General features: G+C 39.8%; 1 protein-coding gene across 1 annotated transcript; it reads right to left on the bottom strand.

The window, feature by feature from the left end:
* Nucleotides 1–1102: 1102 nt before the first annotated feature.
* Nucleotides 1103–1350, bottom strand: LOC107978922 (small nuclear ribonucleoprotein G-like). Its single transcript, XM_035441483.1, has one exon. The coding sequence runs from the start codon at nt 1331–1333 to the stop codon at nt 1103–1105; it is 231 nt and encodes a 76-aa protein (XP_035297374.1). The 5' UTR covers nt 1334–1350.
* Nucleotides 1351–12720: the final 11370 nt, after the last annotated feature.

The following is a 12720-nucleotide window of genomic DNA, read 5'->3' as shown; positions in this document are numbered from 1 at the left end:
TGGAGGTTAAGATCCCTCATAGCTTGCCCACCTACCTCCAAGGAGTCTTTGAATCAGATTTATCCCCCCACCAAATAAGTAGTAGGGGATTGATCAGCGATGACTGTCCGGTTCAGGAGAGGTTCCTGTTTGGGAAAGCCTGTTCTGGTAAGTCATGAGTCTCTGTTGGCTCCTGTCTGTCTCTCCAGTTTCTAGGACAGGGGTGTGTCAGTGACATCATTTTCTTTGTGGGTTTAAGAAAAACATTTTTTTCAGTTACTGAGCTTTGCTTTTTAACCATCCTTAGGCCAAAGCAGTGGCTCACAGCTTTTATGTGTAAAGAGGGGGCATGGAATTCCCTCTGCTATCTTTTATATTTGATGTGTGGAAGTATCAGGAATTCCAAGTGTGCCTTTATGCTAGGTGAGTGCTCCACAGCTGAGCTTAAGCCCCAGCCCCCTCTGCTAATCTTTTAACTACTTTGTGCTACTGAGAGTGAAGAATTCTTATGCTCTTGATGTATGATCAGATATTGCCCTTTTAACTTTCCCAGATTTTCTCTCATTTCAGTAGGTTTTCTTTTCACTTTTTTTGTTTTGTTGTTTTTTGTTTTGGGGACAGGGTAGTGTTTAGAACCTAGCTTGTGAGTATGGAGAAGTTTCATATACACATGGTACTATACACATGGTAGCAGATAGTCCTGGGTAGTGTTCAAACAATTTGACAATTGTATTTTTTAGCAAAGTTAATAGAACTATGGAGAAACATGTGGTGAAATTTCCAACTTAAAGACCTAGTTACTTCTATAATGTGTTATCTCTCAGAATAGCATTGTGGGATTTAAATAACACATATGATGTATAGAAGCTTATACATTGTATAGTTGTGTGTAAGTATATTAATGTTTATTTTATGTGCCAGAGTGAGCCAGTGTTCAGAGCAAACAAGGCCAGGCACACACAGGTACAGAGTGTCAAAGGCTGCAAGGAAGACTGGCTAGAACTTGAAGATTCTTTGTTTTTAGCAAAAAGTTTATTATGAAAATGTACATGACCTAATTCTACACCCCACTCAAACAGTCCTTTGGGGAAGGATGTGAACTCCTCTGCTGAGCAGCCATTGTTTAGACTTTTTCCAAGGCTTCTAACATGATGCTGCTGTTTCCTTGTATGACCACCATGCCAATGTTATTCTGTGGCCCACTAGTTGCCATCTCCACACACTCATCAATCACAAGATTCATAAAGGGATTAAAGCCCCGTAGTATTCCTTGTACGTGTCTGCCACCATTTAACTTCAATGATAACTTCTTGTCCATAAATTTCTTCAGTTTGGAAGGGTGGGCCTTGCTCATGGTGACTCTTCGGCAGGCTTGGCACAATGGAAAGGCAAACTTGAGGATTCTTATCTTATGATAATTGTTAAACTCTTATTCATTTGGGAGAGCTGGTGTACTTGTCTGCTTCCCTAATTTCTCAGCTCATTTTTCTTAGGATTTTGAAAAACACTCCTAAGAATGTTTTAGAAATTAATTCTTGCACAGGAACATTAATTAGAATCAGGTTGGAGTTTCTCTCTCTCTCTCTCTCTCTCTCTCTCTCTCTCTCTCTCTCTCTCTCTCTCACACACACACACACACACACACACACACACACACACACACACCACAAAAACAAAACATCTTCTCACTGCCATTTGCATCTGGCAGAACCCCTGAGGTTGAAAAGGAAGGTGACAAGGAAAACATCACTGAATTTTATGAATAACAGGCCTCTGGAGTGGTATTTTAGGTGATTATGGGATGCATGAGCTTCCTGCTTCTCTTGCTGCTGTAATAAATCAGGACAAACTCATCAGTTTAGTTTTGTACCCATGTATATTTTCGTAGTTCTGGAGTTCAGAATTACACAAGTTACATGGGCCTGAATTCAATTTCTTGGCAGGGGCTGGCTCCATTTTGTGATCCTGTGTTAGGTTTTGGTAGTATAACAACACACCACAGATGGGTTAGTTTAATAAAGAACAGAAATGTATTTCTCACCATCCCAGAGAGTCAAAGCCTACGATTAAGGGGCCAGCAGGATTGGTGTGTCCAAAGCCACTGTTTGAGATCAATGCTGTCCCTACACCAAGCAAAGCAGAAAACAGCTTTGCCTCAGAAGGTCCCAAGCTCAAAATTTTTCCTCTTGGATTTGTTGATTTCTCCAATTTGAGCCTTATTTCTTCACATTGATGTTTCATTGACCTCCAAAAAAGACCAGCATCCATAGGTGCCATTTAAAGCACTATTTAAGCCACTATTATATTTTATTTTTATTTTTAACTATGTGTATGTGTGCACTTGAGGGCAGGTGCCCTTGCTGGCTAGAAGAGGGTGTGTGAACCCCTAAATCTGGAGTTCTATGCTGTTGTAGGCTGTTTGACATGGGAGTTGGTGGGAAATTCGGATTCTTCAAAAGAGCAGTACATGTTCTTAACTAATGAGCCATCTTTTCAGTCCCTAATCCATTGTTCTTTAAAATTCAACATACTGTTTATACTTTCCTGCCATAAAGATCTCTAAAGGGACACATTAAAAAATAATACAGTAGTCTCCATTAATCTGAAGTTTTTAGAACCATTCAGCCAAAATCTGAAAATGTTGAACAAAAATTTGCAGAAATAAACAATTCATAAATTTGAAACTACTCCCTTCCAAGGAACACTGATGAATTGTGACACCAGTCATGGAGTATACGAGTATATATCTAATATATACATACTGTATAGATTATATACATGTTACTTACCTGGAAGCCATCTTGGTTACCATGTCAACTATGATGACAACATGTATCCAAGTAATCCTTATTTTACTTAAAAATTACTCTAAGGCAGGGGTTTTCCACATGTGGATCACAGGACCTTTTCAGAGGGGCCACCTAACACCATTTGAAAACACAGTTATTTATATTATGATTCATAACTAACAAAATTACAATTATGAAGTAACAACAAAAAATAATTTTTTAATTGGGTCACTTGGACATGTAGAACTGTATTAAAGGGCTGAAGCATTAGGAAGGCTGAGAAGCACTGCTCTAAAACATAGGAGTGTGGTGCTGCCAATTCATGTATGTAGAGAACCTGTGAAGTATTTGAGTGTCATCTGACAACATCACAAAAAGAATGAGTGATGGCATGGTAAGATACCTCAAAAGAGAAGCTGTGTTCACATGTGATTAATTATAAAATGTTATATTGCTCTGGTTTATTAATCCTTAATCTTTTAATGCTTCTAGTTTATAAATTAAATTTTATCATAGGTGCTGTGAACTTTATTACAGAAGTAGCAATTAATATTCTAGGTATTGACTCCAGAATATTTGTTACTATGAATTTGGCTGTACACCTTAAATGCCCTTCCCCTGTAATGAGATTGATGACTACCTTAAATGCTATCCTAGAGCCTTCATCCAGTAGCTGATGGAAGCAGAAGCAGACACCCACAGATAAGCACTGAGCTGAACTCCCGGAATCCACTTGTAGAAAGGGAGGAAGGATGAGCAAAGGTGTTAAGACCAGGCTGGAGAAACCCACAAAAACAGTTGACCTGACCAAGTGAGAGCACATGAATCCCAGTCATAAAGCTGGGGACCCAGCACTGGACAGAACCAAGCCCTCTGAACATGGGTGTCAGTTTAGGAACACTGGTCTATGGGACCTCTGACAGTGGAACCAGTATTTATCCCTAGTTCACAAATGAACTTTGGGAACCCATTCCCCATGGAGAGATACTTTCTCAGCCTAAATACATGGAGGAGGGCCCAGGCCCTCCCCCAAATGATGTGACAGATTTTATGATCCTCATGGAAGGCCTCATCCTCCTGGGGAGTGGATGGGGCTAGGATGGAGGGGTTGATGAGGAGCATGGGAGGATGAGAGGGAGAGGGAACTGGGATTGTTATGTAAAATAGAGTGATTCTAAATTAAATTAATAAATGAATGAATATATATATGTATATTATATATATTATATATATATGGTGCTTTGTATTATCAAATAGGCCCCAGAGAAAGGAATTCCTTCTCACTGGGATGTCAGTGATAAGACCAACCCACTGCTTAATGAGGCTGGAAGCAGCAGCCTCCATCATACACTACATAGCCTTAGTTTTTTCCCTTTGATATAGCACTGAGAAATCCCCTTTAATGGATTCACAGTACATTTTTCAAGTCCTGTCTCCCCTCCTGAGATGTGAGGGGCCCACTTTTCTCAAGATCTTATTGCCCTTCCCGGCTCTGAGAGATATGCAAGGCCTATTGTCAAAGAGTAGTTAAATATGTCCATATGTATAAAAACTAGAAGTCTTGTGGGATAAGAAGGAACTTTGTGGATAACTTTTAGAAGGGACTTTTAGAGAACTTTTAGAAAGAACTCTAGGAGAATTTTTAAGGAGAGCTTTTGAAAGAGAACTTTAAGAGAGAGCTTATAGAAGGAAATTATTAGAGAGAACTTTTAAGGGGAAATCTTAAATAGAGCTTTTGAGAGAACTTCTGGGAAGAACAGTTTTTGAAGAATAAAGAGCTATGAGAAGAATGATACATGCATGAATTGATTCATTGGCCCACAGATCAGAACTTTTTGGCAACCTCCAACCCTTTTGTTATAAGCCTCCTGCCTGGTACGTAGGTCTGATATGTGAAATGATATGTCTATATAGGATTTTGTACCCCTGCAGTTTCAACTACTCACTAAGGGTTTTGGAACACATTCCACATGGGAAAGGAGGTTCACCTGTGCTCATAAAGGATAAAAGGAGAACTTGACATCTGTGGGAGTTGGTATAATGATTAAGTGATTAAGCTTGAGACAGACAGATAAATACAAGTTCAAATCCTAGTTCTACCACTTCAGTATTTGTGTGTTATTTCCCCTAAGCAGTGGGTTCATTGCCTATAACACAAAATAGTGATAGTCCTAGTGTGTGTGACTCTGCAAAGTAGAAATAAAATAACTGATAAAGTGGTAAAGATGAGATAAAGCCATATATTTGTATTTTTTGTTTGTTGGTTGGATGGTTGATTTTTTGAGACAGGGTTTCTCTGTAGCTTTGAAGCCTGTCCTGGAACTCGATCTGTAGAGCAGGCTGGCCCTGTACTCACAGAGATCCATCTGCCTCTTCCTCTGCTTCCCAAGTGTTGGGATTAAGGGTGTGCACCACCACCACCTGGCTAAAACAACATGTATTTGTAGTAGTAGAAACAATTTCCCCCTAAAGATGCTCATGTATTAATCCCAGAACTCTGTTAGTATATATAACCTTACATGTTGAAAAAGACTGAAAAGATTCATTCAGGTTTTGGATCTGAGCATATGGCAAAGGAAATTTAAGTTTGCAAATAAAATTTCAGTTATTAATTACATGATCCTAAACATGGAGATATTACTGAGTTACCTGGTTAAGGCCCCATGTAAGCATAAAAGTCCTTAAAAATGGAAGGGGGATAGAGGAAGAAACATTAGAAGGAATTTGTGTGAGAACTTTATCCTCCATAGCCAACTTTGAAGGTGGAGGAAGAGGTCAGGGAAATTGGTCTCTAGAAATTGGAGGAAAATGAGGTTTCCCTCTAGCCTCTGGAAAGAAACAATAGTTCACATCCCTTCTTTATCCCTGTGGGAAGTGTGTCAGATTGGTAATTTACAGAATTCCTAGATATTAGAGTTCTGCTGTTCACAGGGAAAAGATCAGGGGTGAGTTGCTGCACAGTGTCAGCAATAAGTGCAGCCTGAAAGACTTCAATGTAGACCTTACAGTGAATTATGAACAGACAGACATATGATGTGCACCATAAATAGGGAATGCTGAATACTTCAAAACTTTTAATGTCTCAGTTTTATTTAGGTTTTCAAAGACCTTCTGGTGTGCTGAACTGAACTTCAAACCTGAGATTGTTTCTTAAATATCTATAGTCAGATCCAGTTTTGTCATGTCTATTTTACCCTTAATCATACTGCCTGAAGAGAACAGTGGTACATTACACACACGCACGCACGCACGCACGCACGCACGCACGCACGCACGCACGCACGCACGCACGCACGCACACACACACACACACACGATGATTAACTACTCCTAAATTTCGGGGATTCCAGAGAGAGAGGTAAGTCGTCTTTACTGGTTGCCACATTTAAAGGCAGACTCCCATCCCCTCTGTCATCCATGGATCGTGCTCTCAGCTTTCCAACATTTCTCCTGAACATCTGGGCTCACTACCTTCTGACATATCTTCCACACTGTTCTATGATGATTTTGTTGTTATTGCTATCCTTTTTTAATTTTAATTTTAAAAAGTTTTAGAATTTTATACATTAGTAGTATGTTTACACTGTTCCCACCCCTTCATCTCCCTTCTCCAGCTCTTCCTGTATCTCTCCAACTTTCTCTCACAGTTTTACTTCTTTATTATTGTTACACATAGACCCCCCCTCTCTCTCCCTCCCTCCCTCCTTCGTGTGTGTGTGTGTGTGTGTGTGTGTGTGTGTGTGTGTGTGTGTGTGTGTGTGTGCCAGATGAGTCCATTTAGAATGTGTTTAAGCAGGTCTTGTTTAGGTACCATATTGTGATTTCATGGGTGTACATTCCCTGTTGAATATGGATGACACTATCTCACAGCAGACTTTTTTATCCTGTGGCTCTTACAATCTTTCTGTTCCCTGAACCTTAGGTGTAGGAGTCAGTTGTATGTGCATCAGTTGGGATTGGGAACCCTGCAGTCTGTGGTTCTCTGCATTTTGATTTGTTGTGTGTTTCTGTAATAATCTCCATCTGCTGGGAAAAAGCCTCAAGCTTCTTAGGAGTGACAAATACAAGTTCCTATGGGCATAAGGATAAGTATTTCAACTGCAGTTAGAAATTATACTGGTTAAAAATATGGCTATAGTAGGTTCTCCTCTAGGGTTGATGACCTCATTATCCACAGGTAGTTGGCTAGGTTTATAGTAGCAAGCATGAATTCTATCCTCTTGAGCAAGCCTTAAGTCCAATTAGACAGTTGTTGGTAACCCCCAAGATGAGTCACTATTGCATCATTAGGGATATCTTGCCATACTAGTCAATGTTGTGGTTGGTAGGCTTACAGCTGAGTAGAACTACTGATTTTGGTTCTCTCTTGGCAGCTTACATAGCACATTCCAATGCTATGGAAGCTAGTTCTCAAGGAGAAGCCGTCTAGGTCAGTTCCAGCTTGATTCATCCAAGTGCTGTGTACTAAATATGTGGTATTGTCAGCAATAGGGTCTTAACATCAAGTTCTGGAAGGCAACTAAGGGCAATGACAATAGGATATATTGTTTTAGGAGTCTCTTGGACACCCCCAAATCAATAACTTGAAGGGAAGTTTCTTATGCCTGCCACTTGGGCTTTTTGTTAATTTATGGCTCTTGGGGCTAACATTACTTCCCCAGTTTTCCCAATTTTCCTGTGTTCTACTACTTCCCTCTCTAGGGCTCCTTCAGTGATTTCTTTGTACTATTCTGGTTCCTATGACTACGCTAGGTTTTATGCTCATATCTAAAGATTTGGAGCTAAAACTTACAAGAGAGAATTTGCAGTATATGGTACTTAAAAAATGTGATCATGTTACCTTTATCACAAATCCTTCAGTGATTTTCTAACATTTATAAGAAAAAGTCCCAATTCATAGGTGATTTTCAAAGGATTATGAAGTCCACTGCCAAAGACTTTCCTTCCTATTTTGAGATATCATATCTGCCTGTTGAAATTTGTACTCTAGACCACCAAGACAATTCCAGAATCTATAAGCACAACTTGTCCTTTCTTTCTTTTCTTTCTTTCTTTCTTTCTTTCTTTCTTTCTTTCTTTCTTTCTTTCTTTCTTTCTTTCTTTTTCTTTTTTTTTTCAAGACAGGGCTTCTCTGTGAAGCTTTGGAGCCTATCCTGGCACTCACTCTGGAGACCAGGCTGGCCTCGAACTCACAGAGATCCGCCTGCCTCTGCCTCCCGAGTGCTGGGATTAAAGGCGTGTGCCACTAATGCCCGGCCAACTTGTTCTTTCTTAAGAGTGCATACTACACTTCCTTCCCCTTGCTTTTGATGTCCCTCTTCTCATCATCTAGCAGCATCATAAGACTAAGTCTTACTCATTCCAAGGTTGTGCAAATAGACCCCCAGTTAAGAGTAGTCTCTTCTGTGTTCACAGAACACATCACAGAACTTGTCTATGGCTATACTGCTTTTCTCATCTTTGAAAAATTATCTGACCAAAGCAAGAAATAAGGAATGATTTTGGATCCCTTTGAAAAATAGAGACCATCATTGTGGAGGTGGTATGACATGTGGCTTGGCAGATAATAGCAGGCCCTTGTTCAGTTCTTGGATAACCAGGCAATAGAAAATTTGAATGATCAGAACTGGAGTTAGTTATAACTTTCAAAGCTTACCTTCAGTGACCTACTTCTGCTATGTAGGTCAAATGTCCCAAAGATTCTATGACTTCCCAAGACAATGTCATCAGCTGGGAACCCAATATTCATACATATGACTCTGTGGGGAACACTTCACACCCAAACTGAAAGTGCTACCTTCTAGAGTTGTGACTCTTATCTGTGTCTTGGCAATCTTGAGTGTATATTGCTTCTTGTTCATGAAGGCCATTATGCTAAACCACATTTATAATAAATACCAGTGACATTTACTTGATTACCCTGTTTGGAGGTCTTTGTCAGATACATGGTACAGAGGAATGAGTGGCATATATTCAACTCTCTAAAATGTAGACTATGAGCTGGGCCTGGGGAAACATGCCTATAAACCCAGGTACTTGGAGGGCTGAGGCAGGGGAATCACAAGTTCAAGGTCTTCTGGGGCAACTTGGGCCATTTCAAGAGAAAAAGTTGAAAAAAGGCTTAGGATGTAGTTCAGTGACAGAATGCTTACCTAGCATATGCAAGGACCTGGGTTCCATCCCCAACAACACACACAGACACACCACACCACATACCCCACCACACACAGATACACCACACCACATAACCCCCCCCACCCCCCGCAAACACACAGACACAACACTCACTCCCTCTCCAGGATACTAGTCTCAGCATTCCTATCCAAAGATCAGAATTTAGAATAGTTTGGCAAAAGGAAAACTACCTTTCTGAATCCCTACTAAAGGAGTCTCCAAGAGTCTCCAATGTAGTGTCACTTGATAGGAATCATAGAAGTTAAAATGAGTTTTTAAAAAATCCCTGAATGTGCCAAGGTGAGAATCAAAGCACAGCTTGAAACACACAGAGTGTATTTGTATTGAGATATTAATGAGAAGAAAAAGTCTTTCAATGAGTTCCATGGGATCAAGAGTTTTGTTGCTTTTGTATGACACTTTGAAATGTTTGACTAAAAGAACAAACAAAGGATATGGAAACAAATACAGCAAGAATAAAGATTTCTTTGGTATAAGAAGAAATAGTAATAAATACAACGGAGCTGAAGAGGAAAATTTCTTCCTCCATCATCTTGGGTTCTCTGTCTATAAATAACAATTTGATAGCCACCCAGAAGAAATAACAGAAGATAAATGTTTCCTTGGCATATGTCATCATACAAATTTCTTTTGATAGTGACTCCAGTGGTCTCCAGAGACTTCCACTGACATGAACTGCTCTTTTGTTTCTCATGTTGGCCTGGGCATGGAACAGTGGGTATAGTCAAGGAGAGAGGGTTTTTGTTTTTTTTTAAGGAGTACAGGATGACCTTTATTTTGGAAAGAAATCTCAAATAAGCACAGCAGCACAAAGTACAGAAGAAAAATTAAGTTGGATTACATCAAAAAAACATTTTTGCCATAGAAAAATTGTGCTATAAAAATGAAAAAGTAAAACAATGTCTTTTTTCCAGATTCAAGTGGAGAACTCAAATGCCTGTGAACAGATGAATGGCAAAAAATGCAGGGATATCCATCCAATAGGCTATTACTCCATTGCATTTATAAGCAGCCTATTGATGCATCCAACTGTGTAGTTGTCCTAAATAAGGTATGCTAGGAAGGAGAAATATGACACAAAAACATAATGTATGACCCATGTAACATTGCCAGTCAGAAACATGATAAGTCCTTGGCTGAATAGGTTGGAAGAGGAGGAAATCCATTAACATAAGGCAGAATAAACAAGGAGAGAGAGTTTAAGTATGAGGAGAGTGGAAAACTCTTCCTGACTCTCTTATTGTTGACTGCCTTCAGCTGTAAGTAATACCTATGCCACAATGGGCTTCATTTGGAGTTGACATAATATGATACTCTTTGATGACTTTTAGGGCTTTACTTCATGTTGTATGTTTCTTGATGGTTCTGAGACTTGAACCCAGCACCTTAAAGATGCACGTGCTCTACAGACTTTCACATTACCCACATACACTAGGTATTGATGTGTAATGTTTATCCAGATTTCAAAGAGTCACTCATTCAAGTATGCCGTCAGTGTACACTTGTTGAGTAATAGATAGCACACAGCTCTCCAAAACATTCAAGCTTCTAGGGCTTAGATATGGAGGCAAAGTGAGTGAATATAGTACCAGCACAGGACAGTGTAAGAATGTATGTGATACAAAAGGGGAAATGAGCACAATGGCATTGTTTTGTCTGAGCAAAAGATGTAATGCAATACTGAAAATCTGAGTGCTGTTGTTATTTTCCATGGCTTCTGACCAACGTGGTATGTGATCTGGATTCAGCAGCCCTGTGACTCAACAGTGATTACTGTCAAACAACAGGCTTTGCCAGCAAATTAGTATTCACCGGAAGCTACACTCAATAAACAGATCATTTGGAGATATCCCTTTGGCTGAAAATATATGTTTTTAAAAGTCTTACCAGTTGCTTATTTTCTTCAGAAGGAGAGTAAACCAATGAAAATGAAATTATGCTCATACCCAGCAATTTATCAACACACACACACACACACACACACACACACACACACACACACACCAGATTTGGTGTTTGGTGCCAGCCATGGTGATACATACAAGTAATCCTAACACTTAGATGGCAGGAGACAGAAAGGTCATGAGGTCAAGACCACCCTGTACTATACAGCAAGACCCTATCTGAAAACATCAAGTAAATAAGTGTAAAAAACAAGAAACAATAAAATGCATTGATGGGAACTATTTAGGGGCATCTCTGAAGTCCACTACAGATTGTCACTTGTGTTATATATGCAACTTCTTACAACCTAGTCTGAGAGACTTCTGATAAAATGTTTTGGACTGAATTTTACGTGGCAACATCTGTTCGCTATGTGAAAATGTATTAGCTGGATTTGTTTAGTTACTTCGATGCCTCCGGTCAATCATTTTCTTCGAAGTTATCCATGCTTGCATGCAAATTCTTGCAAGAATTCAAACTTATGCAATAGGCTTTTGTCGACTAATTACACACATATCTAAAATCTGCCATTGTTTTCCACACTGCGTGATGTCTTTCTGCAGACCCATTATGCCCAATTTCAAATCTGGTTCAAATAAACTTACCTTTCTTAAACTGTCAGTCACAGGCAGGATCTCTGTAAATTAATCAGTTGCCCCTGGCAACATGCAAGTGCAACATATTTTGAGGAAATCAGCATGGCTCTTTGAAATAAATGGGTAATTTTCCATTCTTTTTTAGAATACTCGTTGCCAGCAGAAGAATCCAGCCTCTGTAACAATCATATAAATGTGCTGTTCTTTAATTGCCGTCTGACTCAGTTGCGGTGAACACCAGAGAAAAAACTCTTTTGTGTTAAAGTTCTTTCTGTGTTTTTGGGTGGGCCATCATGTGTGTGTGGGGGCAAATGGCAACATGCATTCAGGGCAGCTGTGCAGGTGGCCCTCAGAGAAGGGACCACTAGCTGTAAATGGCCTTTTATTCTGAAAGCCAAGCTATTTCTTCTGTTTGCAGAGAATATAGTAATTACTTGAAATTACTGCTGAAAATCTTATCTGTGACCTCATCTTTTCCTCTTTTAAAACTAAAGGTCATTTTAGAGCTAGTGCTACTTACAAATGGATTTCTACAATTGCTTTTTATCTGGTGCCATTGTGTTCCATGGCCCCCAACCTGGATCTTTCAGTCTGGACTGTGATGCTTTTTGTGTATGTGTCAATACACAGAGGCCAGGGACAACCCCAGATGTCATCTACCCACTTGATTTTTGTTGTTGTTGTTTGACACAGGGACTCTTACTAGCCCAGAGCTCACCAACTAGGTTAAGTTGGCTGGCCAAGCACCCATAGAGATCCCACTGGCTCTGCCTCCCCAGCTCTAGGATTACAAGAACAAGACACCATTTTGAAAGCAACAAATACTGGCTTTCAGGCACAACCTTTGTTCTCCCAAGGCTCAAGACTTCTAATGACAAATCTCACTTGAAGTGGAGCTAAATATTCCTCCTGTAGACTTTCATTTCAACATCCGTGCACAGAAACATATTGTGATATGAAGTCTGTGTGCATCTTAAGTGGCCTATGCTTAGGAGCATTGATACTTCTTCCTCTTGCCTCACCACCCTGAAGAGCCATGAGCACCTGTGCAGTCTGGCTTCTTTCTTTCTCTCAGAGTCTACATAGCCTCTCTTCCCTTCCAGTTGCAGTCATACTCCCTTCAGTCTTTGCCTCAACAGTTGCCCAGGGTACCTAAGTATCTCTACTGTTGCTCACATATAATCAGTTCATCCTACATAATGCCAGCAAGACATAGT

The sequence above is a fragment of the Cricetulus griseus genome, chromosome 3 (genome assembly GCF_003668045.3).
Source record: "Cricetulus griseus strain 17A/GY chromosome 3, alternate assembly CriGri-PICRH-1.0, whole genome shotgun sequence".
NCBI lineage: Eukaryota > Metazoa > Chordata > Mammalia > Rodentia > Cricetidae > Cricetulus > Cricetulus griseus.
Note: the sequence above shows the minus strand (reverse complement) of the source record. Positions and strands in the feature narration are given on the sequence as shown.

Excerpts from the sequence above, each read along its gene's own strand:
- LOC107978922 (XM_035441483.1), bottom strand. The coding sequence starts at position 1,333 with ATGAGCAAGGCCCACCCTTCCAAACTGAAGAAATTTATGGACAAGAAG.